Below are 27,091 nucleotides of genomic sequence, written 5' to 3'. Positions count from 1 at the left end.
TTGATCGTATTGTCGTTTTCTGGTCAAACGGCCTTTTGAATGGGAGAACTAGAGGCTACTTTTATCGCATCAAAATCACTATATGTAAAACACTAAGAAGGCTCGACACAACATGAAACTTTGCACGACGTCTCACCAGAGGATTTACACATGAACTCCAGCATTGAGAACTTTGTTTGTGCACAACAGAGTTTACCAAAAATAAAAATTTTTGAACAAGTCGCTGCTTGACTGGCAAGATGGCGACGTGGGGAAAAACAAATGCTGAAGTGAGTTGTTGAACCTTTTTTGGTCAACCTGATTAAAACTGGAATATAACAAAGCACTACGAGGGAAAGGGCTTACGGTTAGACCCCAAACCGTTGCATACAAACCATAACATCATGAAACTGTAACGTATTTCACTTACTTTTTCGTGAGACCGTTTGGCGAAGCAAATCAAATCTTCTTTCTTTGTCCGTTGGTGTAGCGTATCAAACGCAAACGGAAGTCCGGAGGACAGGACTTGAATCGGTCACCTGAGAGCAGAGGCACGGTCTGCCCCTACTGGCGGGGGGGGTGTAACAGTTGGATTTAAACACTGATTGAGCCACTTGTTAGAAGTGAAATGGAAGAAGTGAATTGTCTTAGTTGTGAAAATCGATAGATTCTTGTTTTAAGTATTTTCACCTAATACAGTTAAAACAACGAAATCAAGCACAAAAGTACAGTTTTTAGCGAAATTGATTTCAGCCTAAAAGTAAATATATTATCTTGCTATGTTGTTTATCTTACTTAGATTTTATAAGACCAATAATTTTTGAGTGAATCTAAATCAAGTGACTGCAAACCTTTTATATGCTACTTCAAAAACTTAAATGGAGCTGGTTTAAATAAACATTTCAAAACCGCACTCAGAACAACCAAAAACAACCAAAAACAACCAAACGGGAATGTTGTGTGGAGGTAACAGTGCAACCACAGGAGAACGTTCCCATTGGTTGGTTCCCCTAACGTTTAGGGAACGTTATAACCATGAGGGAACGTTCCCTAAACGCTAGTTTTTGGTTTGGTTCGAACTAACCTTTAGAGAACCAAAAACTAACGTTCCCCAACGTTCCCTAAACGTTCTGTGTTAGTGGGGTACCACTGCCAGGGTTTCAACTGAAATTAAAGGATAAAGCAACCACAGTTCATGGAAAGCAAAAGTGTAATTATGGTCAGATCTTGTGCCTGACTGATGGGGAAGTGACCAGTGTAGTCTAATGTAGGCTATTATAGTGGGTGTACTGTAGCCTACTGTATATTGGCCAGAATCTGCCTTTGGGGGAGGAGGGGGGCATATCATAGTGGGGGGGCCTGGGTGTCCTCCCCCAGGGAAGTGTTAAGCATCAACGACTTAATTTCCTGCATTCCGATACACTTTAATGCACCAATTTACGGTAAGAATACCTTTATTCAGCCTGTAAGAGCCAATTAGTGCTCTTGGTATAAATAGGAACCAATCTTTGGTTCCTCAGGTGTAACCGGGAAGCACATACAGTTTTTGACCACGCACACGCACACACCCCAACGCCACACAAGCAGTAATTTGTCTGGAAAACCAACGAATATCTCATGGAAATAAATTGAACCAATGGCGTTAACTGCAAATATGACTTGGACTTTCATTGATCAAAAAGGTAAAAAGTGCGTCAATTACTCTACCCGTAGACGAGCACCTCAGGGGCTTAAAGCTTGGGTTTAGCCTCAACATTCAAGTCAAAAACTTTTTGCTTGGTGGAGTTTGGAGACGTGTGTGAGGACGTGGTTTGGAAACGTGTTTCCGCACGTTTGGTAAAGGCGACAAGACAGGAGCAGACGGCGTGGAAAAGACGGCGATGTAAAGTGTGGAGTGCTTCGCCACTGCTGTGGCTCATCTGTTAATCGGCTGATCAATAGGGCGGAGAGGGGACCGCTAGGCTACGGACACCGCTCATCTGCTGCACCGGGCGTCAGAGATGAGCAACGCTACGAGGGACGTTGTGGGGGCTGTACCAGATTGGATCACATCAGCTGTTCATCTGAGATGAGGTAAGGTAGCGCTACCACCGGTTTAGATGGCCATTCATAAGTTTGTGCACACATAAGTTACGCCGCGTAATTCCAATGCATTGGTTGCTGAAGTGGATAAACAATAAACTTTGCGTCGGTTGGTTTGTTGCAACCTGTTGACTGTCAGACTATTAAATATGTCGGAGTGCAATGCGGACACGGAAAAAAATCCCAGCTGCTAGCGTGCTAGCTGACAAAGTGGACATAATGGTCAGCAGTGGTGAAAGACAAAGAAGCACGCGTGCAGCAGAACTATCTGTTAAAGCACTTGCTGATAGGTTGGACAGGTTACAAGCTGGCAGAAAATCAAAGCTAAATAAAGCTCATGGGTTAAGAAAGACGATACAAGGTTTAATGGAAATTGGTAAACATTCAGCTGTGCAAAATGCTTGTGACGGTTATATTGAACTGTGTGAAGAAATAAGATGTATGCATGACTCTATTTTGGGTTTATTACCACAGGAGGAGAAAGAGAAACATGAAACATGGTTTAAAGCCAAAATGATGTTCAATGAGGAGTTTATTGCCAACATGCAAAAGTGGGTTGAAAAACATGTTTGTAAAAATGCAGCTGAAAGGGAGCTACAGGTGTTGGAAGAAAAGGAGTTTCAAATAAAGAGGAGAAAAATGCAATTGGAGCTGGAAACTGAGTTAGCCGCATCTACTGCTAAGCTGGCAGTTTTGCAGGCAACGGACGGTCAACGTTCCTCTCATGCATCATCAAATGGAATGAACTCTTATTTTGAAAAGGAAAAAGGGAAACTGGAACAATTAAACATTCTTAACCCTATGGCAAAGGAATATGAGTATAAAAAACCACAGCAAAAGGAGTGGCTATTGTCACAAAACAAACCGCTTGAAAAGGATTGTAAACCAATGCAAAAGGAAGTGCAAGTTTTATCAAAATTGGCGGCAAAGGATCATCAGGATAAGGAAAAAGCACAAGTTTTGCAAACTGATGCCAGAATTACTTTGGAAAAGCAGGAAAATGGGCAAATGCATCTAATGCATCAACACAATGGACAAATAGCATCAGGAGATGTTGCTATTATGCAGAAGCAGAATGAGATAACAGCGGCACTTGTTCACCAGCAGTGCTTGCTGTCTTTGCCAACAAGAGACATTCCCATATTTGAAGGAGATCCATTTCAATATAAGGCTTTCATAAGGGCATTTGAGCAAGGAGTGGAGGATAAAGCTAGTGGAGCTGACTGCTTGTACTACTTGGAACAATTCACAAGAGGACAGCCAAAGGAATTGGTTCGTAGCTGTCAACACATGGCTCCTGAACGTGGCTACATAGTGGCAAAGGGTCTTCTTAAAGAGCATTTTGGGAACTAGTACAAGATTGCTACTGCATACATAGAAAAAGCTTTACTTTGGCCAACAATTAAGTCGGAGGATGTCAAAGCCCTCCAAGCTTATGCATTATTCCTGCGGGGATGTTGTAATGTGATGGAAGAACTTCAGTTTATGGAAGAGTTAGATATACCAACTAACATGAAGGTTGTTATTTCCAAGTTGCCCTTCAAGCTTAGAGAACGATGGAGAAGCAAAGCTCATGATATTTGGGAAGCTTCAAATGACAGAGCTCATTTCACGAACATGGTTGCATTCCTTGAGAGACATGTAAGAATCTTGTCAGATCCAATTTTTGGAGATATTGAGGGTGTAAGCCTACCACAGAAGCCTGTTGGCTTAAACACTTCCAACAAGTTTAACCCTTGTGTGGTCCTTCGGGTCCCAGTGACCCGAAGGACAACACAAGGATTATGTACTTCCCTTTACAAGAAACAGGGTTTAGAGAGCAATTCTCAACAAAGTAAAGTAAGTAAAGTTTATTTCTAGAACACATTTAAACACAGTTTAAGCTGACCAAAATGCTGTACAAACAAGAACTAAGGTGCTGTATTAACCCTTGTTTAGAGAGCAATTCTCAACAAAGTAAACGGAAGTACTTAATCCTTGTGTTGTCCTTCGGGTCACTGGGACCCGAAGGGCAACACAAGGGTTAAACCACAGTCAACGAGCAGAATGAAAGGAAGCAGTTTTGCTACTACAGTCACTCCAATTGAGAGCAAAACTCAAGCAAATTGCCTTAAGAAAGAGAGCTTGTCTTGTCATTACTGTACACGTACACATCCTTTAGATAAATGTCAACAATTTAAAGGTAAGAAGCAAAGAGACAAAATCCATTTTCTGAAAGAAAAAGGCATTTGCTTTGGATGCTTATGTATGGGACACATAAGTAAGGATTGTGGTAATCGCCTGATCTGTGAAGTTTGTGATAAACAACATCCTACTGTGCTCCATATCTGGAGAAATAATGTGGAGTCAGAACAGTCTTCTGAGCCACTTGGAGTTAAACAATCAACTACCTCTCAGACATGTGGACATACAGGGGCCGGAAAGGATAGCTGTATTCTTTCTATTGTTCCGGTACAGGTCAAGTCCACTAAAGGAAATAAAGTCATACAGACGTATGCGTTTTTGGATCCTGGAAGCTCAGCTACGTTTTGTTCAGAGGAGCTTATGGAAAGATTGAGCATTACGGGAAAAATGACTAATTTTCTCTTGAAAACGATGGGACAAGAAAAGGTTGTTCTAGCATACTCGGTACATGGATTGGAGGTGTCTGGTTTGGAGGAAAACAACTTTTATCTTCTCCCAGAAGTCCTTACACAGAAGAAAATGCCAGTCACTACAGACAACATTGCTACTGCTGCAGATGTTAAAAGGTGGCCTCATTTGTCAAAGGTTTATATTCCCAGCTTAAAGGCCAATGTTGACATGTTGATAGGAACCAACGCTCCCAAGTTATTGGAACCATGGGAAATTGTCAACAGCTGTGGAGGTGGCCCATACGCTATAAGAACGGTGTTGGGATGGGTCATCAATGGTCCTTTAAATGGAAATGGCAACAGTGTCGACATGGAGCTTCCTTCTGTACTGGTAAATAGGATTTCGGTATCCAACTTGGAGCTCATGCTGAACAATCAGTACAATCATGATTTTAATGGAAAGACTTCAGAAAACAAAGAGATGTCTAGGGAAGACTGCAGATTCATGGAAATCATGGACTCTTCTGCAACATTACAGGAAGAGAGGTACTGGTTGAAGTTACCTCATAAGAAAACAGAGATCTTTCTATCAAATAACTTTGCAGTGGCTAAACAACGAATACTTGGGTTACGGAGAAAGTTTGTGAATAGTCCAACGTTGCACAAAGAATATTCCAGCTATCTCAATAAAGTTATTGACAAAGGTTATGCAGAGCAAGTACCTTCGGAGCAGTTGCGATGTGGAGGTGGTAAATTGTGGTACATCCCACACCACAGTGTCTACCATCCCAGAAAGGGCTCTCTGCGAGTTGTGTTTGATTGTGGAGCTACCTACAAAGGAACATCATTAAACAGCCAGTTATTGCAAGGACCGAATCTCACCAGCTCACTCTTAGGAGTTCTCACTCGATTCAGGCAGGAGCCTGTAGCAGTTATGGGAGACATACAGGCTAGGTTTCATCAAGTGAAGGTGGTGGAGCAAGATAGAAATCTTCTTTGTTTTCTCTGGTGGCCAGAAGGGGACTTGAGTAAGGAACTCAAGGACTACAGGATGACGGTACATTTGTTTGGAGCAGTTTCGTCACCTAGTTGTGCGAGCTATGCACTTAGGAAAACTGCTAATGACAACAGAACCGACTTTTCTGATGAGACTGTAAAAGCTGTATACCAAAACGTTTATGTGGATGACTGTTTAATGAGCTTGAGCTCAGAAATGGAGGCCATTCAGATGGTTAAAGAGCTCAATACTCTCTGTAAAAGAGGTGGATTCATACTGGAAAAATGGATCAGTAATAGCCGGGCAGTTTTACAGACTATTCCAGAAGACCAGCGGGCCAAGGAGCTAAAGGAGCTGAATCTGGATAGAGATGATCTTCCAATAGAAAGAGCTTTAGGTCTGCCTTGGTGTGTCGAATCGGACTCCTTTAAATTCAAGTTGGAAGTAAAACAGCAATCGCTAACCAGACGGGGCATGCTATCCATCACAAGCTCTGTGTATGATCCTTTGGGTATCTTGGCACCAGTCACTTTGTCTGCAAAGATGATGCAACAGGAGCTTTGCAGGAGAAAGTGTGGATGGGACGATACTGTACCACCAGATATCTTGGCTGAGTGGAAACAGTGGTTGGTGGATATTGAGTCGTTGACTTCATTTAAAGTGGACAGATGTATAAAGCCGAAGGACTTTGGAGTACCCATACAAAGGCAGTTACATCACTTTGCTGATGCCAGTAATGGTGGCTACGGAACTGTATCTTACGTCAGGCTGCAGAACTCTAGAAACAAGGTTCATGTTGCTTTCCTGTTGGGTAAGGCCAGAGTAACGCCGATAAAGTCCATAACTATTCCACGATTGGAATTGACAGCTGCTGTCTTGGCTGCTAGAGTGGATGTGATGCTAAAAACGGAGCTGCAACTTCAGTTGGACGACTCTGTGTTTTGGACGGACAGTACTTCAGTACTAAAGTATATTAATAACGAGGACAAGCGATTCCAAACCTTTGTGGCAAACAGGATTTCTGCCATAAGAGAGATATCAAATCCTTCCCAATGGAGGCACATCAGCTCTAAAGAAAACCCTGCTGATGCTGCATCCAGAGGAATGAAGGTGGCTGACTTCCTAAAGAACAGCAGTTGGCTGGAGGGTCCAAGGTTTCTTTGGAAGTTGGAGACAGATTGGCCAGCAATGTATGATGGTGATATCAGAGTGGACTCTGATGATCCGGATGTCAAAAGAGAGACATTGGTGAACTTTGTGGTGGATGATTCCCTTAAAGCTACAGATCTTGTGAGCTATTTTTCAGACTGGAGGAGGCTCAAAGTTGCAGTGGCTTGGTTTCTCAAGCTGAAAGCAGTTCTGTTGAAGCTTAGTCATAAGAGAAAAGCTTTGGAGGCTGCTGGAAGTGTACAGGCTACTCAAATGGAAAAGGTAAAGCCCACAAACATTTCAAGGAGTTTTGACATCCTGACACCAAAGGCTCTGGAGGAAGCGGAGTTGGCTATCATTCGCTATTGTCAACAGCAAAGGTTTCAGGACGAAATCACCTCACTGTTGTCCGGAAATGGAACAGTAAGCAGACAAAGTTCCATCTATAAACTGGATCCGATCTTGGAGGATGGACTCCTACGGGTTGGAGGGAGATTAAGCAAGGGCGCAATGCCTTTGGGAATAAAACATCCACTAATTCTTGCCAAGGAGCAGCATATTTCCATGCTTATTCTTAAGGACATTCACCAACTATTGGGTCACAGTGGTCGAAATCATTCACTGTCTGCATCGAGAAGGAAATATTGGATAACTAAAGCAAACTCTGCAGTGAGGAAAGTCATTGCTGAATGCACCGTTTGCAGACACAACAATGGGAGAGCTATGGAGCAAAAGATGGCAGACCTTCCAAAGGAGAGAATAGTCCCAGATCTACCTCCATTTACCAATGTGGGAGTGGACTATTTTGGTCCTGTTGAAATAAAGAAAGGAAGAACAACTTGCAAACGATATGGAGTAATATTTACATGCATGGCTTGTAGAGCAGTTCATCTAGAGGTGGCAAACTCACTTGAGACTGATGCCTGCATAAATGCATTACGACGGTTCATCAGCAGGAGAGGTCAAGTTGTCCATATCAAGTCTGACAATGGGACCAACTTTGTTGGAGCGGAGAGAGAGTTGAGAGAGGCTCTGGCTGCATTAAATCAGGAGCAAATTCAAAGAGCTCTCATTCCAGCTGGAGTTGAATGGAGTTTCAATCCACCGGCGGGATCTCATCATGGTGGTGTTTGGGAGCGCATGATACGACTGGTGCGCCGTATTCTGAGATGAATCTTGCACCAGCAGACCTTGGATGATGATGGACTCCACACTATTCTGTGTGAAGTGGAAGCTATTCTTAACGATCGTCCTATTACAAGGCTATCTGACGATCCAAACGATCTGGAACCTCTCACACCAAATCATCTTCTGTTACTAAAGGGAAAACCAGCATTGGCACCTGGGTCTCATTTATAAAACTGTGCGTAGGATCCTTACTATAAGTGTACGTGCGCCCAAAAGCCCAAATTGCCGTACGCCGAAAAAAAGTCAGATTTATAAAACCGTGCGTACGCACAGCTGTAAGCAATGTTCCCTTTATAAATCACAGATTGACTACAAGTGTGCGTACGTGGATCAGCCTCTTATCCCGCCCTGTACACGCCCATTTTTAACCATAAATAGTCAACGTAAAGCACCTCGTCAATGCTGATCAGTATGTTAATGACCCTGGCAGTTGTTCTTTGTTACACCTAAACATGCTGAATCATGACGACTGGCGGAGAAAACAAACAAACAAAAAAAATCCTCTCAGACGCACGGGAATTGCTGCCAATTGAATTATAATTTCGGCCTGTTGTCGACAGCATATGGAAACCGGATCTATAGACTACCTTTATTCATAAAATCTTCCAAATCAGCAGGCATTACGGTACTGGGGGACAGCTTCGATATACCAGACGTATATAATAAGATTTAACAGAACTATATATTATATCTAAACAAGCCTTAGTGATGAAGTTGAAGATTATATATAATATTTATTTAAAAAAACACTTAGCTGTCAGCCATTTCCCTCTGGAAACAGCCAGTTTCACCCAGAGTGGCGAGGACCTGTATTTGGACCGGGATGGCACGGTTCCGGCGCGTTGCCCTCTCTACTGGACCCAATTCAGTACATAGATCCAAGAGCGCAGCTATATTACTATTACAGCTATATTAGGGAATTTAAATCTGCATATGAGCCAGTCATCATCATGGTCTCTGAAGTCTCTTTTTCTCCTGATTCTTCCATTGCAGTCCTCCTGTAGGGCCAGCAGTGCCATCATGCAGCATTACGCACGGGTTCACCGCAGTATCCCCCACCCCGAGATACAATTTGAAATCGAAATGTAATAAGCAAACACACTTTTCTTCATGCAGGGTTTGTTATAAACGGTATTAAATTTTAGACCGATAACAAGGACATAGAGCGTAACGATTGCGCGAGAGCTTAACGGCTGTATTTCCAGACTTTGACATTTGATGATATATGCACAGTTTTAAAGACAGATATTTAGTTATTTACACTGTGTTGTGCAGTTATCTAATGATAGGGTATTTGATGCTATCCTGTATTCCATGCAGTCGGGCCATCTCGTCCTCCTGCGCTCCGTAGCGGACAATGTGACGGCGAGACAGCGCTGATTAAATATTAAGAATGAGATTTTATTTAGGATTTGAGTTTGAGGTGTTTATGGAACAATTATCACTCAGTAAAAGCGCAAATAACACTGCTGGATTTAATCTTCATATGGTGTGAAGAAATGTGCGAGGCATTATTTTTTAATACTTAAACATATTAAGAGTAGCCTAACCCTTATTCCCACATGTACTTTCTGCAGTCTGACTTCAGTTCACCACCTCACCATCTTCGTCGCCAATTCCTATTTTGTCTCCAAAATGTACATACGCATGGGTCAGAGTTTGTGTGGAGGACCGCACATTCTCCCGTCAAGTTTGTTTTTTATAAATCACAACCTTTGCGTGGGAAGTGGCGTACGCACGTTTTCATCCCCGTTTTGTGCGTATGCCACGTTTATAAATGAGACCCCAGGTCTTTTTGAACCTTTTGACATGTACATGAAGCGGCGATGGAAACAGGTTCAATATCTCGCGGATTTGGTTTGGAGGAGATGGATCAGGGAGTATTTGCCGTTACTCCAGGAAAGACAGAAGTGGAACCAAAGGAAGAGGAGCCTAGTTGTTGGAGATGTCGTAGTCATCATGGACTCCACAGCTCCACGTGGATCTTGGCTTCTTGGCAAAGTGCTTGAAGTTCATCCTGAAAAAAGAGGTCTGGTACATTCTGTCAAGCTACAGACAAAAAACATTATTGAGAGACCTATAACTAAACTGTGCTTAATCAAAGAAGGGTAGATTGATTAATGGTGATCCTTCCTGCATTTTGCCTGTAAAACCATGTTTGTGTTCTTCATATTCTACCCCAACATGGGTGAATGGAGGTTCATCTGGGATTATGCGGTCCTGTGGCAAATCTGCCATCTTCTGCTGTTCCAACTTGGCTTGATATCTTCAGCAGAAGATGTACCTTTTTATGGTTTTCCTAGCCATGGCATTAGCACAAAGTAGCCAGAATCTTTCTTGCAGCTTGGCTAGCATGTGACTTCTTCCGGAGTGCCCTACTTGCAGATGGATTTGCTGTAGGATCAGTCTAGAATTCTTTAGCAGAATTACTGGGTTCTTCATTTCACTTGGTAAGGCAATTTTGTTAAGTCTACCTCCTACTCTCAAGATATCCTGGTCCAGGATTGGGTTCAGCTTGCGGAGAGTGCTTGTTTTGGCACATAGATGTCCTCGCTTGAGTGAGTTAATCTCCTGCTGGAAAGCTTTTCTTTGTTCAAAGTGGATAATACAATGTTCCACCTCCTGCAGGTCTTCTACAGTAAGTTCTACTTTTGCTTTGAACTTTAGCTCAGTCTGAGTGTTTCTAGTGACTCTACGTAGTTTCTCTTCTTGCAGAAGTGCCCGAAACTTCAGCATCCAAGCTACAGCTCTTTTGAGTCTGTTCTAGTGTAGTGTGAGTAATACTCACCTTGTTTAGTGGGCTCTTTGCTTCTACAATCAGACTAACTATCATTATGTTTTTTTACCTCAGGATCGTTTGACTCGATGGGTGGAAAATCTTTTAACGCATTTAGCCATTCAGTGTCTGGTTTAGCAAGAAACTCTGGTCCTTGGAACCATCTTTTGGACTTCAGGAAAGCTTCAATGTTCAGACCACGTGAAACGTCTTCAGCCAGATTTTCCTTAGAGCTGATGTGCCGCCACTGGTCTTTGGCTGAAAGCTCATGGATGTCTGAAATCCTATTAGCCACTTAGGTTTTGAATCTTCTGGTCTCATTTCTTTTATGTCTGCCATCATAGCAATGGGTTCTTGGCCGAACCTTAGCAGAACGGCGAGGGTTTGTCAGGTCAGGTCCTTGAAGTAGTTTATCATTAAGGGATGTAAGTGTATCCTTTTGTGATACACTGCATGATGTGAGATGTACCACACTTTTCCATCTTGCCTCTGAAGCCTGTCCTGTGGCACCAGCTCAGCATAGCCTTTCTGTATGACATCCGTCATGAAGTTCCTGTATTCCAGAGCATAAGTTGGATCTGATTTGAACTTTCTGATCAGGTTCAGGGCTCGTTGCTTGGCAATGTCACGGTTGTTCAGCATCATCACGTCTCGGTCTCGCAGTTGAAGTGACATATAGCAATGTCTGTTCTTGAGCATTACTAAGCTTTTGGCACTCTGCATGAACTTGCGATCTTCAGCAGACATCTTTCTTTTCATCATATTTCCTCTCAGGAAAAAAAGTCATGATTGTACTGTTGTACCAGTAGATCTTTCAACTCTGTCACAGAAATGTGGTTTGCGGTTAAAGTTGGCAATCTTGACGACTCCTCAGCAGTGCAAGAGTTGAGTGGTCCATTGATCACCCATCCAAACAGTCTTGACTGCATAAGGGCCGCTGTCTTCGGCATTGATAATCTGCCATGGTTCAAGGGCTCTTGGGGCATTGGCTCCTATTAGAAGATCAATGTCCGCATCAATCTCATTTAGCTTCTCTTCTTTGAAGTATGGTTAGTTTGAGATGTCATTCTGAGTTGTAACATGCTCTTTGGTCAGTGGGATGGCATCTTGCGTGTAGACCTTAGGGAGTTCTATGAAGGTGTTTCCATCCAGGTTTCCTACTTCCAGTCCAGAAAGCTCATAACTTGAGACAGTCTTGATCTGCCCCATCGTCCGTAGGAGAATCTCAGTCTTACGGCCTTAATCTTGGCATCTGATGCAGCAATCTCTGCTTCGAGTTCTGTGTCTTCAATCTTTGAGTTTAAAATCAATCTCATTTGCTCAAGCTTGCATGCTTAGCATTCAATGCTTTCCTACATGACAACAGTGCCGCTTGCTCAGCAAGAGCCTTCCTATGTGCAGATATCACTGAAGATGATTTAGATTTACTAACATTAGAAATGCTATCATTTGGATGTATTAAATCCTGTAGATCTGTTGACTCTGGTGGATCTAATGCACCCTCTTGCTGCTCTGATGCAGCCACTGGTTCATCAGACTCCTGTTCTTCTGCAGGAAATTCCTGTTCCTCTAATTCACCTTGCTGTGCTATTAATTACTCCCAATCCTGTACCTCTTCCAGGAAATCTTCAAATGGTTTTATCCTAGGTTCATACCATTCAACTTTGTCTATTTGCTTTTTCTGTTCTGGTAATACATTTTGCACAGCATCATGAGCATTCTTAAATTCTTCACAAAGTGATTGGGAAGTGATAAAATGTTGTTTCACAGCATCAATATCTTTTTCTTGCATCTTCCTTTTGAAGTACATTCATTTTGCGTGTACATGTTGCTAATTTCCATTTTATGACCTTCTTTAGTTCCTTAATATGCTCATCCACAGCTGTTTACCGACCAAGGAGTTACAGGAACGTAGTTATAGGAAAAGTCCACTTCTAAGCAGATCTACTAACTACTCTCCCACAAAGTTTTTTCTATTTGCATTCGCACTGGCCAAGTGGCCATAGGGACTATGAGGGGTAAGGGAGTGATGCAAGCACGACAACAGTCTTTTCATTAAAATCGAAAAACAAATACAACAAAAAAAGTATGAAATCTAATGTCTATTTGTCATAATTTAAGCAAGTCTCCCGAAGAGAAATGGGTATCTCTCTCTCCCCCGCCTCTGGCTGCTGCACTGTGGACGTGTGTGTGTGTGCGTGTGTGTGACGGCCGGCCAGCGAGGTTCATAGCACGCTACACTGTATCAAACTTTTCCGCCGTTTATCAAGCACTCAAACAGTCAACGTTATGCTTGTCCACATAAAACAGTCAGAGTTCAGTTGTGTTATCTCGTTACTCACGACCCAACGAAAGTTTTCACCATCAGCAGCTTTCTCCAATGCAGCATGTGTCCTGATAACAGCATTGAATCCACGTGGTTTATCCTCTGGTGTCGATAATCCAAGATGGAATGCTTTCCTAATCCTTAACGAAGTTTTTTTACTTTGTTTCGGCAACTTGTCTTACGTTCTATGAAGCCGCCGTGCGAGCAAGGCGAGGGGCATTTAGGACGCACGTTCAAACAAACTTAAACTTAATTCCAACGAAAATATGATCTACTATACTAAATACAATTTAAATATTCTATCCAGTGGTGTATGTGTAAATGTACATGAAAAGCTTCAATCTTATTCAGTTCAGTATTCGTGGTTTCGTGGTCAAAAAACGATATCGCTCCCGAATGTGGCTAGCGCTTCTCCTGTAATGAGGTCACCTTCCAGGCCTCACTTCCTATCTACCTATAAAGAGTTCCTGGTGGTGTCATAAGGCTAAGTAAAAGTGCCAGCAGGGGAAGGTAAATTTCAATAAAATAAACTTAAGATTTAATTGGCCCTAACAGCAAGACTACTGGCTGGTTAATTCATGCTCAATGGACAATTTCAAATAACTTTCAAAATATCAAATAATAAATTTTTGGCTGAGAATGCTAAAGTTTTAGCTCAGGTGCCTTTGCTTCTTATGATTAAAACTAGGACTGTGAAAATGAATGCTATAATAGCACAAATTCCTCTCAGTACCACTCATTTCCTTTTGATGCGCAATTAATCAAAGCATGTTCTGTGATCTGATTGAATTACCATTTTGTCCTGTACCTAAAATCTGCCCTATATTCTGTTTTCACTTTTACAATGATGTGTATATTGATTTGTATGTGATTTAGTTTCCTCTTTCAAGGCATTTTATTTTATATTTTATTCGATTGACAGCCCAAATTAAAACATAACAATGTGAGCATACAACAATAATGGGCATAAGGAGATCCCCTTTCACGGACTGGATCAACTTTGTGTGGGCATCTACATGATAAATGTCCTACCTTTTAATACAATATGTTAACTAAAGAAATGATTACTGTCAACACTATTGAGCCAAGAGCAAACATTTATTGTTTTTCTTTTATTTGTTTAACTTCCCAACATAATTTGAAAGCATACTTTTACACACAATGCATATTTTGGACATGTTGAGGCCCACTGTTCAAATTAAACCTGCTCAATATATGTTCAAGACTACAAGGTTAAGTGTGTACTTCATTAGGAGTCAAGCGAACTGCCCATGCACAGTTACTGAATCTAAAATGTCTTTAACGAAGAGACCATATTCTTTTTTGCGTTTCTAGTTTGCTATTGCTTCTAGCTGCTATTCCACTTAATAACTAAAACATCTACACCATGTCTCTCAGATCAAGTGAAAACGATACAAACGTAACAAACAAAGCAAACATTTACTTTCAAGGACAACTTCCAATTAAATTTGAATGTCGTGACTCATGTACCTCTTCAGTTTGGCTGGGTATCGTTAAAAAAATGTCAATCCCGATACCGTGCCAGTTCCTGAACTATAAAACTAATTATAGCAACCTCCCAACACAGAAAACAGACTTTGACACATGATGCGTATTTTGGACATGTTGAGGCCGTACATTAAAGGGTTAAATATCGGTTGGCACGTCAGAAAATACAATGACAACAATATTCGTAACACGTTGGGTACGCTGCTCATATCAAACCTGCTCTGTAATATTTCAAAGAAAGAACCTAAGAAAAAGTTGATCAGAGAAGCGAGGTGGGGTGTGCAGGTACTGACAGCTTTCTGTCTGGTCTGTTTAGAACCAGAAAAACACACTTTAAGGATCTTAATGTAAGTGTAAAAGATTACAGTTACAGGAACACAGACTGATAGAGAAACAGCAACGAGTTCATAGACATTATTAACTCTTGTTTCATAGCAAGCCAATTTTATGATGTAATAGTTGTCACAGTAAACTTTATTAATGATGTTCCCACACAGCTGTAAGGAGGCACTCAATAATGTTGTGACAAAAACAGCAAAAAAAGGAAGAGACCATGTTACAGCAATAAGCACAACGACCTTATTAGATGTCATATGTATGTGATATTGCAGAGGATAACAGATAGCAAGATATCTGTCATAAGACATGACGGCTAAGTTAGTAAACTCTACACTGCCATAAGTATACAGACAGAAAATCTGCAGGAAACAGAAGGGAGCAGAAACAGTGTGAATGTCAGAGAGGATCTGAACCAGAAGGAATGGAAACAACCCTGTACTACCATACAGTTCATTTACAAACAGGCTGCACAGAAAAAGGTACATAGGTTCATGTAAGCTTCTGTTCTTACAGATAACTACAATCAGCAAAAGATTGGCACAAACTATTAACATATATAAAGACAAAATGAGCAAGAAATATAAGTATTTAAACATCTCCGTGTCAAAGTAAGCAGCAAGTGTGAAATATGAAACATATGAAGAGTTTATCATGATTCTCCTTTTGGTTCAAAGTACTGTATTACAATATGAGTATTATGATGTCATATGTTGTTGTTACAAGTGTGCAACAGTTTTAAATGTTAACATGTATCACAGAGTGCAGCTAAAGCATCAACACAAACCTCATGTGTGACAAACATCTTACAACTTACCACTCTAATTTAAAGTCAACACAATGGTTAGGAGAGAAACTACAAACAGTTTGTGACATTGTGTGAATGATACTGTGAGTCCCTCCATACTGAACTGTAACTCTGCTTCTGCTTCTTCTAAACGTTTAGAGTCAGGGGACGCCCACAGCAGCCGACTGACGTCATCGTCAAAGAAACCAATTACTGATTTTCTAGCTGATGCTCAGAAAATCATTTTAATTTGTTGGTAGTTAAAGACAATTTCATTTGAAAGCATCTAAAGAAATATTAAAATATTTAAAGTGTTGGAATCATTTCAAAGTCAAGTTTATAAGTCATATTTTCAACATAATGTTACATGTTCAGAGAAAGTAAGATGTAAGAAGACGTAGTATGTAGAGAGACAACAGTAGAGAGTAGAATGAGAGTAGTATGTAGAGAGACAACAGTAGAGAGTAGTATGTAGAGAGTAGGGGTGGGAATCACCAGAGGCCTTACGATACGATATAATCACGATACTTATGTCACGATACGATATTGCGATTTTAAACATATTGCAATATTCTGTGATATATTGCAATTCATTAACTTTTTTCCAACTTCAAATTTTTCCCAATTTCAAATTATGTCCCCAAAATGGGCTTAAAACATCTGTTTTATCTAAAATTAAACATTTCTCTGTTTGTTCATCTCACTTCAATTGTATTGCTGCAAAATCAGATTGTCAAGCAAACAAACTGACTAACACATATATAATAAAAGATCGATACTTGGCGTCTGTGTATCGATACAGTATTGCCACAGAAAATATTGTGATACTATGCTGTATTGATTTTTCCCCCCACCCCTAGTAGAGAGACAACAGTAGAGAGTAGTATGTAGAGAGACAACAGTAGAGAGTAGTATGTAGCGAGACAACAGTAGAGAGTAGTATGTAGCGAGACAACAGTAGAGAGTAGTATGTAGCGAGACAACAGTAGAGAGTAGTATGTAGCGAGACAACAGTAGAGAGTAGTATGTAGAGAGACAACAGAGAGACAACAGTAGAGAGTAGTATGTAGTGTCGTGGAAGTTTTCCTTGAAGCAGCAGCGTTAGTGATATTCATGATAAAATCAAAACGAATAACGACTGTTTGAGAATTAAACCAAAGTTTGGTCTTTGAGTATTTATTTACATTTGCAAATGGAGAAAACACACTTTCAAAGGCACAACTGAAAATGTCTTTCTAACCTAAAGTCTAAACATCCAAACATCATATAGTGAAGAAACTCCGTTAAGCCACCCCTCTAAATGTATCTTTTAGTATGGCCATAGTTGAAAAGAGACATCATTAACAGTCACACAATTGTCTCACCTTCCCCTCTGCTCCTGTTCTTTTCATTAGCCTAAACATCAGTTTATCTCAGGAGGCAGAAGGAGACACGGTTTGTGGCCTTCTCGACTTCGTCTGCTAAAAAGTCAACAATGTGAGAAGGTTCAAACTAGTAAAACTAAATAATTCTACTGGGCTATAGTTCACGGTTACCAACTATTTCACTTGGAGCCTTTTGAATCTACACATGAAGAAGCTAAATCTTGTGACGTTATAAAACAATCATTAAACCAATGGTTAATATCATTAAACAAATGGTTAAAATAAAATTTGCCACCACAGTAGCGAGACAACAGTAGAGAGTAGTATGGAGAGAGACAGCAGTAGAGAGTAGTATGTAGCGAGACAACTGTAGAAAGTAGTATGAAGAGACAACAGTAGAGAGTAGTATGTAGAGACAACAGTATAGAGTAGTACGTAGAGACAACAGTATAGAGTAGTACGTAGAGACAACAGTATAGAGTAGTACGTAGAGACAACAGTAGAGAGTAGTACGTAGAGACAACAGTAGAGAGTAGTACGTAGAGAGACAACAGTAGAGAGTAGTACGTAGAGAGACAACAGTAGAGAGTAGTATGTAGAGACAACAGTAGAGAGTAGTACGTAGAGACAACAGTAGAGAGTATGTATTGTAGAGACAACAGTAGAGAGTAGTATGAGAGAGACAACAGTAGAGAGTATTATGGTGAGAGACTACAGTAGAGAGTATTATGTAAGAGACTACAGTAGAGAGTAGTATGTAGAGAGACAACAGTAGAGAGTAGTATGTAGAGAGACAACAGTAGAGAGTAGTATGTAGAGAGACAACAGTAGAGAGTAGTATGTAGAGAGACTACAGTAGAGAGTAGTATGTAGAGAGACTACAGTAGAGAGTAGTATGTAGAGAGACTACAGTAGAGAGTAGTATGTTGAGAGACAACAGTAGAGAGTAGTATGTTGAGAGACAACAGTAGATAGGAATATGTAGAGAGATGTTACATGTCAGACAAAAGCACCCCGGCATGGGTCTCTCTGTTGTTCCTTCTCTTGCTTACTCTGCTTCTCTCCAGGTGATTGAGATGATTGCTTTCCACCTGTGTTTGGAGTGGACCAATCAGCATGCGAGGTGGAAGTCCATAAAAGGACTCCTGAGAAGCAGTGAGCTCAGTCTTGCTCTGCATTGCTGGCTGGTTGCCAGTGTTCCTGTCCTTTATGCTGAGGCTGCTTTGTTATTAAACTTAAGAGTTTTGTGAGGTGGAGGTTGAGGACCCGTAGGTAAGTTGGGGGTACCCTGTACATTTTGCACATAGTTGATCATTGTATAGATACACCAGGCTTAGTGGTTGTTGCCGCCTGTTTAACGTTCTCTTAATCTTTTTGTAGAGAAGCAGGCTAGGTATTTGATTTGATTTTGTTTTGCTTGTAGAGCTAGTGGTGAGTTAGGCCCTGTTTTGTTATATTGATTTCATTTGTTTGGCACAACCTCCAGGTCCCATCCTCCACCCTCCTGTTGTGAACTATTTCCATGTTTGGAATAAAGACCAAATGTTTCACTTCTACACGGACTTTCACATTTTATTGATTGTCGTGTTACAGTCCCTGAATCCCTCAGAGGGGTCGTAACACAAGTGGGGGCTCGTCCGGGATATCATTTTCCTGAGCTAAGACAATCAATGTTGGTGAGTCATTGTGCTTGTGACATTAGTAGCAATGGGATTCAATATTCAAGACTTTATTGAAAATCCCAGCATTGAGAAAGTTGATTCATGCCGCAAGGATGATCTACTGTGTATTGCATCTATTACAAGAGACAACAGTAGAGAATATTATTTAGAGAGACAACAGTAGAGAGTAGTATGTAGAGAGACAACAGTAGAGAGTAGTATGTAGAGAGACAACAGTAGAGAGTAGTATGTAGAGAGACAACAGTAGAGTAGTATGTAGAGAGACAACAGTAGAGAGTAGTATGTAGAGAGACAACAGTAGAGAGTAGTATGTAGAGAGACAACAGTAGAGAGTAGTATGTAGAGAGACAACAGTAGAGAGTATTATGTAGAGAGACTACAGTAGAGAGTAGTATGTAGAGAGACTACAGTAGAGAGTAGTATGTTGAGAGACTACAGTAGAGAGTAGTATGTTGAGAGACAACAGTAGAAAGAAGTATGAAGAGAGACAACAGTAGATAGGAATATGTAGAGAGATGTTACATGTCAGACAAAGCACCTGTCGGCATGGGTCTCTCTCTTGTTGTTCCTTCTCTTGCTTACTCTGCTTTCTCTCCAGGTGATTGAGATGATTGCTTTCCACCTGTGTTTGGAGTGGACCAATCAGCATGCGAGGTGGAAGTCCATAAAAAGGACTCCTGAGAAGCAGGAGCTCAGTCTTGCTCTGCATTGCTGGCTGGTTGCCAGTGTTCCTGTCCTTTATGCTGAGGCTGCTTTGTTATTAAACTTAAGAGTTTTGTGAGGTGGAGGTTGAGGACCGTAGGTAAGTTGGGGTACCCTGTACATTTTTGCACATAGTTGATCATTGTATAGATACACCAGGCTTAGTGGTTGTTGCCGCCTGTTTAACGTTCTCTTAATCTTTTTGTAGAGAAGCAGGCTAGGTATTTGGTTTGATTTTGTTTTGCTTGTAGAGCTAGTGGTGAGTTAGGCCCTGTTTTGTTATATTGATTTCATTTGTTTGGCACAACCTCCAGGTCCCATCCTCCACCCTCCTGTTGTGAACTATTTCCATGTTTGGAATAAAGACCAAATGTTTCACTTCTACACGGACTTTCACATTTTATTGATTGTCGTGTTACAGTCCCTGAATCCCTCAGAGGGGTCGTAACACAAGTGGGGGCTCGTCCGGGATATCATTTTCCTGAGCTAAGACAATCAATGTTGGTGAGTCATTGTGCTTGTGACATTAGTAGCAATGGGATTCAATATTCAAGACTTTATTGAAAATCCCAGCATTGAGAAAGTTGATTCATGCCGCAAGGATGATCTACTGTGTATTGCATCTATTACAAGAGACAACAGTAGAGAATATTATTTAGAGAGACAACAGTAGAGAGTAGTATGTAGAGAGACTACAGTAGAGAGTAGTATGTAGAGAGACATCAGTAGAGAGTAGTATGTAGAGAGACATCAGTAGAGAGTAGTATGTAGAGAGACATCAGTAGAGAGTAGTATGTAGAGACAACAGTAGAGAGTAGTATGTAGAGAGACATCAGTAGAGAGTAGTATGTAGAGAGACAGCAGTAGAGAGTAGTATGAAGAGACAACAGTAGAGAATAGTATGTAGAGAGGGTTAGTCATTTTTAACATGTCTGTGAAGCTTCTGAGTCATCCAAGTTATAGTTATCCAAGGAAGGTTTGCAACTGGACCTGGTTCAGTGTTTCCTCTAGGTTGACTGCTTTAGCCTCACTGGGAGTGTGTTGGTGTGGGGGTGCTGTCAACACCACATCAAATCCCGTTCGCAACACATTAAAGTGTCAAATCCCCATGAACCACTCTTCACATCGGCATGAATTGGATCCACCACACAGTTCTTATTTAAAAAGAAAATACGTCACTTTTAAAGCGCCCATATTCTGCTCATTTTCAGGTTCATAATTGTATTTTAAGGTTGTACCAGAATAGGTTTACATGGTTTAATTTTCAAAAAACACCATATTTTTGTTGTACTGCACAGCTCTCTCTCTCACTGCTGCAGCTCCTCTTTTCACCAGGTCTCTGTTTTAGCTACAGAGTGAGACCTCTTTTCTTCTGTACTATCTTTGATTGCACTCGCACATGCTCAGTAGCTCAGATGTAGATCATGACAGCTAGCTCCATAGACAGTAAAAAGCCTGTTTCTCCAACTTTAGTCAGTTCCAAGGCAGGATTAGCTGGGAGACTTCTTCTAAACCAGGGAGCACATGGAAGTAGTTCTTTTGGAGATTATGGTGAACTTATGTGTGTTGTAGCAGTGCTTTGCTATTGAGAACGAGGTAACATGCTAGTGTTAGTCGCTAGCATGCTAACCGTTGCGGTTAGCCAGCTCGTTTCGGCTTGTGACGTCACAAGCCGTGCAGATATTGAACAGCTCACCAGGAGACTGAAGGCAGGACACATTCAGAAACCGTATCTCACTCAAAACACCATGGATGGATTTTTTTCAAAGTTTGTATGCGTGTGGAAGCACCACAAAATAACACCCCAAATCACAGAAAATGTGATTTTTTCATAATATGGGCACTTTAAAGCTGGTTCTCCTGTGACGTATTTTAAAGACTAGTTTTTAAACTGAGTACGGCGCGGTGCTCACTCCACATGAAACACGATATTAGATCTCTTCACTTCAGATCTAACTTCACAGAGAACTTTGAGGGCAAAACAACATCACAGATCTGTTTTAACCCTCATTATTATGCGTGATGTTATCAGGGAATTACTACAAAAACACGTGTCAGGAACACTATTCACTAACGGATTATCATGTCTTTTCAACAGAAGAAGGACATTTAGTTGCACTGTAGTTTCTACTAGCGTAATGGCTGAAGCTCTTGCAAAACTAAGGAGAACTCAGGTTGGTTCTGCCCTCAGAGTTCACTCTGCCATTTACTGGTTAATGTCGCCTCCTAGTGGCAAGGAGTGCAAATTACATTTACACAGCTGTGTTGTACTCTTATGCTGGTCTCAGTAAAGTCAAGTTGAGTTTCAAAGTCCTTCCAGATGGTTCTCTCTTCAAGACTAAAGTTATTTGCATGTCAGTTTGCAATCACTTCTTAAAACACATTTTAATAGGCTTGTTTTTGTGTGATTGGTTTTTTTATCATCTTTGACAGCCCTAATAAAAACATAACGATGTGAACTAGAGTAGATCACCTTTCACATGCAGGATCAACTTTGTGTGGACATCTGCATGATAAATGTCCTACACATGTTGATACAATATGCTCACTAAAAAAATGATTATGACAACACTGTTGAGCCAAGGGCAAACATTTATTGTTTTCTCAATTTAACTCAAGCTGAACAAATCTACACTTCCCAATATAACTTTAAAGCAGAGTTTAACACAATGCATATTTTGGACATATTAAATCAAAATCTGCTCTATAGAAGTTCGTGACTAAAAGGTTAAGCTTTCTTCTAACTTCAAATTTAAATTCTACTCACTCAACTCATTTAACTTTTTGGTAGTATCGTTAAAAAAAATGCTATCAATATCATGTTATTACATTACAACAAGATATTTTCAAGTTATAACAAGAAATGTTCTTTCTATAACAATATGGATCACTTTATTACATGATACTTTTTCTAAACCACATTTTAGAAAATCCAGTTTTGAACAAAAAAAAATTACAGCATCCCCTCAACACAGAATTTGAAAGCAGACTTTGACACATGATGCGTATTTTGGACATGTTGAGGCCGTACATTACAGGGTTAAAGATCGGTTGGCATGTCAGAAAATACAATGGCAACAATGTTTGTAACACGTTGGGTACGCTGCTCATATCAAACCTGCTCTGTAATATTTCAAAGAAAGAACCAAAGAAAAAGTTGAGCAGAGAAGCGAGGTGAGGTGTGCAGGTACTGACAGCTTTCTGTCTGGTCTGTTTAGAACCAGAAAAACACACTTTAAGGATCTTAATGTAAGTGTAAAATATTATAGATACAGGAACACAGAATATTAGATAAGCAGCAACAAGTTCATAGACATTATTTACTCTTGTGTCATAGCAAGCCAACTTTATAATGGAATAGTTGTCACAGTAAACACTATTAATGATGTTCCCACACAGCTGTAAGGAGGCACTCAATAATGTTGTGACAAAAACAGCAAAAAAAGGAACAGACCATGTTACAGCAATAAGCAAAACTACCTTATTAGATGTCATATGTACGTGATATTGCAGAGGATAACAGATAGCAAGATATCTGTCATAAGACATGACGGCTAAGTTAGTATACTCTACACCACCATAAGTATACACACAGAAAATCTGCAGGAAACAGAAGGGAGCAGAAACAGTGTGAATGTCAGAGAGGATCTGAACCAGAAGGAATGGAAACAACCCTGTACTACCATACAGTTCATTTACAAACAGGCTGCACAGAAAAATGTACATAGGTTCATGTAAGCTTCTGTTCATACAGATAACCACAATCAGCAAAAGATTGGCACAAACTATGAAAACATACAAAGAAAAAATGAGCAAGAAATATAAATATTTAAACACATCAGTGTCAAAGTAAGCAGCAAGTGTGAAATATGAAACATATGAAGAGTTTATCATTATTCTCCTTTCTGGTTCAAAGTACTGTATTACAATATGAGTATTATGATGTAACATGTTGTCTGTTATAAGTGTGCAACAGTTTTAAATATTAACATGTAGCACAGAGTGCAGCTGAAGCATCAACACAAACAGTATTCTTACAGTCAACAAATGAGTGAGGAGTCATGTGTGACAAACATCTTACAACTTACCACTCTTATTTAAAGTCAACACAATGGTTAGGAGAGAAACTACAAACAGTTTGTGACATTGTGTGAATGATACTGTGAGTCCCTCCGTACTGAACTGTAACTCTGCTTCTTCTTCTTCTAAACGTTTAGAGTCAGTGGACGCCCACAGCAGCAGACTGACGTCATCGTCAAAGAAACCAATTACTGATTTTCTAACTGATGATCAGACAATCATTTGAATTTGTCGGTAGTTAAAAGAAAATCATTTAAAAGCGATCTAAAGTAATATTAAAATATTAAAAGTGGTGGTATCACCTCAAATTCAAGTCAAGTCATATATTCAAACACGGGACGGTATTTCATACTACTCGCTACCATAGATGTGTACCATAGTTTTCATTTCGTGCTGACCACCACGAAAGAAACGACAAAAACGTCCCTGTGAACATGTATCAATAGATTAAAAATACGTGATCATTTCACGTACTGCCATGAGACCGAGCTGTTGTTTTCACCTCCTGTTCTGTCAACCCGTTCTCACTCCCAACTCGTAAAATACTGACGCTTGGTCAGGGTCTCAGCGTCAGATACCGACGCAAACATCACCCTTTAGCATCTGTATGGAATGCACCGGGCAGCAGGCACGTGCAGATGGGGGGCGGGTGCTTGAGCACCTGCCCCTTTGCCCCTTGATGCCTAAAGTGCCCTTTTGTCAAGGCAAAAGGGCCTTTTGTGAAGGCCTGCCCAAATTATTAGTAAATTAAAGAATAATAATTTATTTGTAAATAAAATGAACCACATGATGACCTTTCACCTGACAACCTCATCCAGACCGGGAGGATTTGCCGCACGCGCGTTTTTCAATACCGCGCACGAGCACTACTACCAGAAGGAGAGGATCTTCAATACCGCAGCTGCTGGTAAGTGCTGTTCTCAGCGATGCATTGTGTTTACTGATTATTATTATTATTATTTTACAAGAACGATGTGAATAAAGCATGGAGCTGTTGTTTATATTGCTGTATGTGTGTGTGTGTGTGTGTGTGTGTGTGTGTGTGTGTGTGTAGCCTAGAAGTTACGTTTAGTTTGCTGTTTTTTGAGGGAGAAAAGTTTCGTAGAGGGGTCTTGTCTTTTTATGTTATTTGACTAAAAACTATTTATACTTTGAACTATTATTAATATTCCAGTATTTATTTAAAAAAGGTAAAAATAATTATCACAACCCTGGTAAAGGCCTATACTGATTTTCCAACCCGTTCTTATTCCGAACTCGTAAAATACGGACGTTTGGACAGTGGCTGTCAGCGTCTGATGCAACGAAAAAGGCGCCCTTCAGTATGTTTGTGTAACGCACCGGGGGAGAGCTGCAGTTAGATAGGATTTAGCGAGTAGTATGTAAGCGAGACTTACTGCGGAAATTACTGCAGAAGGAAGTTTGTTGGGGTGGCGGATGGGTCAAACACAGGACTTTCACCCAGGAGACCCGGGTTCGCGTCCTGCTTGTTACGCTGGCTAGAGTCACTTTTTTCTTTCCTCCCGCGTGTCACAGAACCGTACGCCCACCCACGACCCTTTCCTAAACCCAACCGTCCCGTTCTTCCCGCGTGTCACGGAACCGTACAACCTTTTAATAGTCCAGAATTAGGATTTTACCAGAAAAAGACAATAGCTTTATATTTTTATTGTGTAAATGTAACTCTTTTATTTGTAATTCAGTTTTTGCCATGAAAATAGCCACATATGCTGATAAGGCATTAAATAAAATTATACCGTACTGTACGAAACGGGCCACGTTGATTTTGAATAATGACGATGTCCTAGACAGAGTTTACTATAACAGCTATTCTTTACTATTCTATATAACAGAGAAGAAAAAGCCTTCAGATTGGGACAACTTAAGACACTTCAGTTTGTAATTCCAGAGTTATTGATAGGTGCAAAGAAAATAGTTTTTTTAAACTTTTGACCTTAAAATGGTCTTTTCTATTCTGATTCTTTTTCAAAACTGCATAACATTTGCTGCCATATAAATACAGAATTAACCATATCGATACACGTATCAGAAAGGAATGCGTCACAATATATTGATGTATTGATATTTTGAGCACAGCCCTATTTAAAGCCTTGTTCCATGTGCCCCTTTTATACTTTGAGCACCTGCCCCTCCAAAGGTCTCTGCACGCCCCTGCCTGAAACCATGGTGCTGTAAGATGACAACAGTAGGCAAGGCAGCTTTATTTGTATAGCACATTTCAGCAACAGGGCAATTCAAAGTGCTTTACATAAAACATTAAAGAGCAGGTAAAAATGATTACAAAAATATATAATAAAAAGAATTTCTCCGACCACAGGTCCTTTTGGCTTCAGTTACTTGGTGTTTTCGTTACCCATTACAAGATTGCAGTAGTTCTACTTTTCACTACGATGTAGACATCGCTACAAAGCTTAGTTTAATTGTGGTAAACCTTGCTAAATCTGGGACAGTCACAGTCTGTCTCTTGATAAGTTCACAGACGTTGTCTTTCTTACTGACCTAGTTCACAGACTAAATCTGACCAGTTCACAGACGTGGTCCTTGTATGGATAATCTATTGTCACACCCGTGTTTTTTGAGTTCTAATCTACGTCACACCTGCGTTGGAGAAATTCTCAGAAATATGTCTGTTATCTGTTCAAAAATACCACTAGATAAAAGACAAGAATACAATTGACAGTGCAGTATAAGAAATTAAAGAACTGAGAGATAAAATACACAAAAAATAGTTACAGTGCAGTATAAGAAATTAAACATTAAAGAGCAGTTATTGAGTGTCATACAGTGTCATCAGTGCAACTTCAGTATAAGAAATGAACAGTTATTTAAAGAAAAGCAACATCAAAAAGATAGGTCTTTAGCTTTGATTTAAAAGAACTGAGAGTTGCTGCGGATCTGCAGTTTTCTGGGAGTTTGTTGCAGATATGTGGAGCATAAAAACTGAACGCTGCTTTCCCCTGTTTAGTTTTGACTCTGGGGATAACAAGTAGACCTGTCCCAGGTGACCTGAGAAGTCTGGGTGGGTCTTAGTGTAGCAGCAGATCAGAAATGTATTTTGGCCCTAAACCGTTTAGTGATTTATAAACCAGCAAAAGTATTTTGAAATCAATTCTTTGAGGCACTGGAAGCCAGTGTAAAGACTTCAGTACTGGAGTGATGTGATCCACTTTCTTGGTCTTAGTGAGGACTCGAGCAGCAGCGTTCTGAATCAGCTGCAGCTGTCTGATTGACTTTTTAGGCAGACCTGTAAAGACACCGTTACAGTAGTCAAGTCTACTGAAGATAAAAACATGGACAAGTTTTTCCAGATCCTGCTGAGACATAAGTCCTTTAACCCTTGATATATTTTTAAGGAGGTAATAGGCTGACCTTGTAATTGTCTTAATGTTTCTGTTAAAATTCAGATCTGAGTTCATGACTACACCAAGATTTCTGGCTTTGTATGTTGTTTTTAACATTGTCATTTGAAGCTGAGTGCTGACTTTCAATCATTCCTCTTTTGCTCCAAAAACCTGACTTCAGTTTTTTCGTCATTTAATT

General features: G+C 40.4%; 2 protein-coding genes across 2 annotated transcripts; both read right to left on the bottom strand.

The window, feature by feature from the left end:
- Positions 1–10,279: 10,279 nt before the first annotated feature.
- On the bottom strand, positions 10,280–15,571 carry LOC120545220 (olfactory receptor 1-like). Its single transcript, XM_039779365.1, has 3 exons — positions 14,951–15,571; positions 14,694–14,800; positions 10,280–10,346 (listed from the first exon to the last, which is right to left on the bottom strand). Exons 1-3 carry the CDS (start codon positions 15,569–15,571, stop codon positions 10,280–10,282), a joined length of 795 nt encoding a protein of 264 aa, XP_039635299.1.
- Positions 15,572–20,413: 4,842 nt separating this feature from the next.
- Positions 20,414–23,344, bottom strand: LOC120545214 (olfactory receptor 11A1-like). Its single transcript, XM_039779352.1, has 2 exons — positions 22,408–23,344; positions 20,414–20,505 (listed from the first exon to the last, which is right to left on the bottom strand). Exons 1-2 carry the CDS (start codon positions 23,342–23,344, stop codon positions 20,414–20,416), a joined length of 1,029 nt encoding a protein of 342 aa, XP_039635286.1.
- Between the last annotated feature and the right edge of the window lie 3,747 nt (positions 23,345–27,091).

This window comes from Perca fluviatilis, chromosome 2, assembly GCF_010015445.1.
Source record: "Perca fluviatilis chromosome 2, GENO_Pfluv_1.0, whole genome shotgun sequence".
Lineage (NCBI taxonomy): Eukaryota > Metazoa > Chordata > Actinopteri > Perciformes > Percidae > Perca > Perca fluviatilis.
This window is presented reverse-complemented; position numbering and strand designations above follow the sequence as displayed.

What these genes read in the sequence shown, in the direction of transcription:
- LOC120545220 (XM_039779365.1), bottom strand. Translation starts at nt 15,571, where the DNA reads ATGATAAACTCTTCATATGTTTCATATTTCACACTTGCTGCTTACTTT. An exon ending in CTCTATCAGTCTGTGTTCCT is followed by an intron (nt 14,801 to 14,950) that starts GTAACTGTAATC and finishes GAAATATTACAG; the next exon opens with AGCAGGTTTGATATGAGCAG. An exon ending in TTAATGTACGGCCTCAACAT is followed by an intron (nt 10,347 to 14,693) that starts GTCCAAAATACG and finishes TCCATCTGCAAG; the next exon opens with TAGGGCACTCCGGAAGAAGT.
- LOC120545214 (XM_039779352.1), bottom strand. Translation starts at nt 23,344, where the DNA reads ATGATAAACTCTTCATATGTTTCATATTTCACACTTGCTGCTTACTTT. An exon ending in TTCTGTGTTGAGGGGATGCT is followed by an intron (nt 20,506 to 22,407) that starts GTAATTTTTTTT and finishes TGGTGTTGACAG; the next exon opens with CACCCCCACACCAACACACT.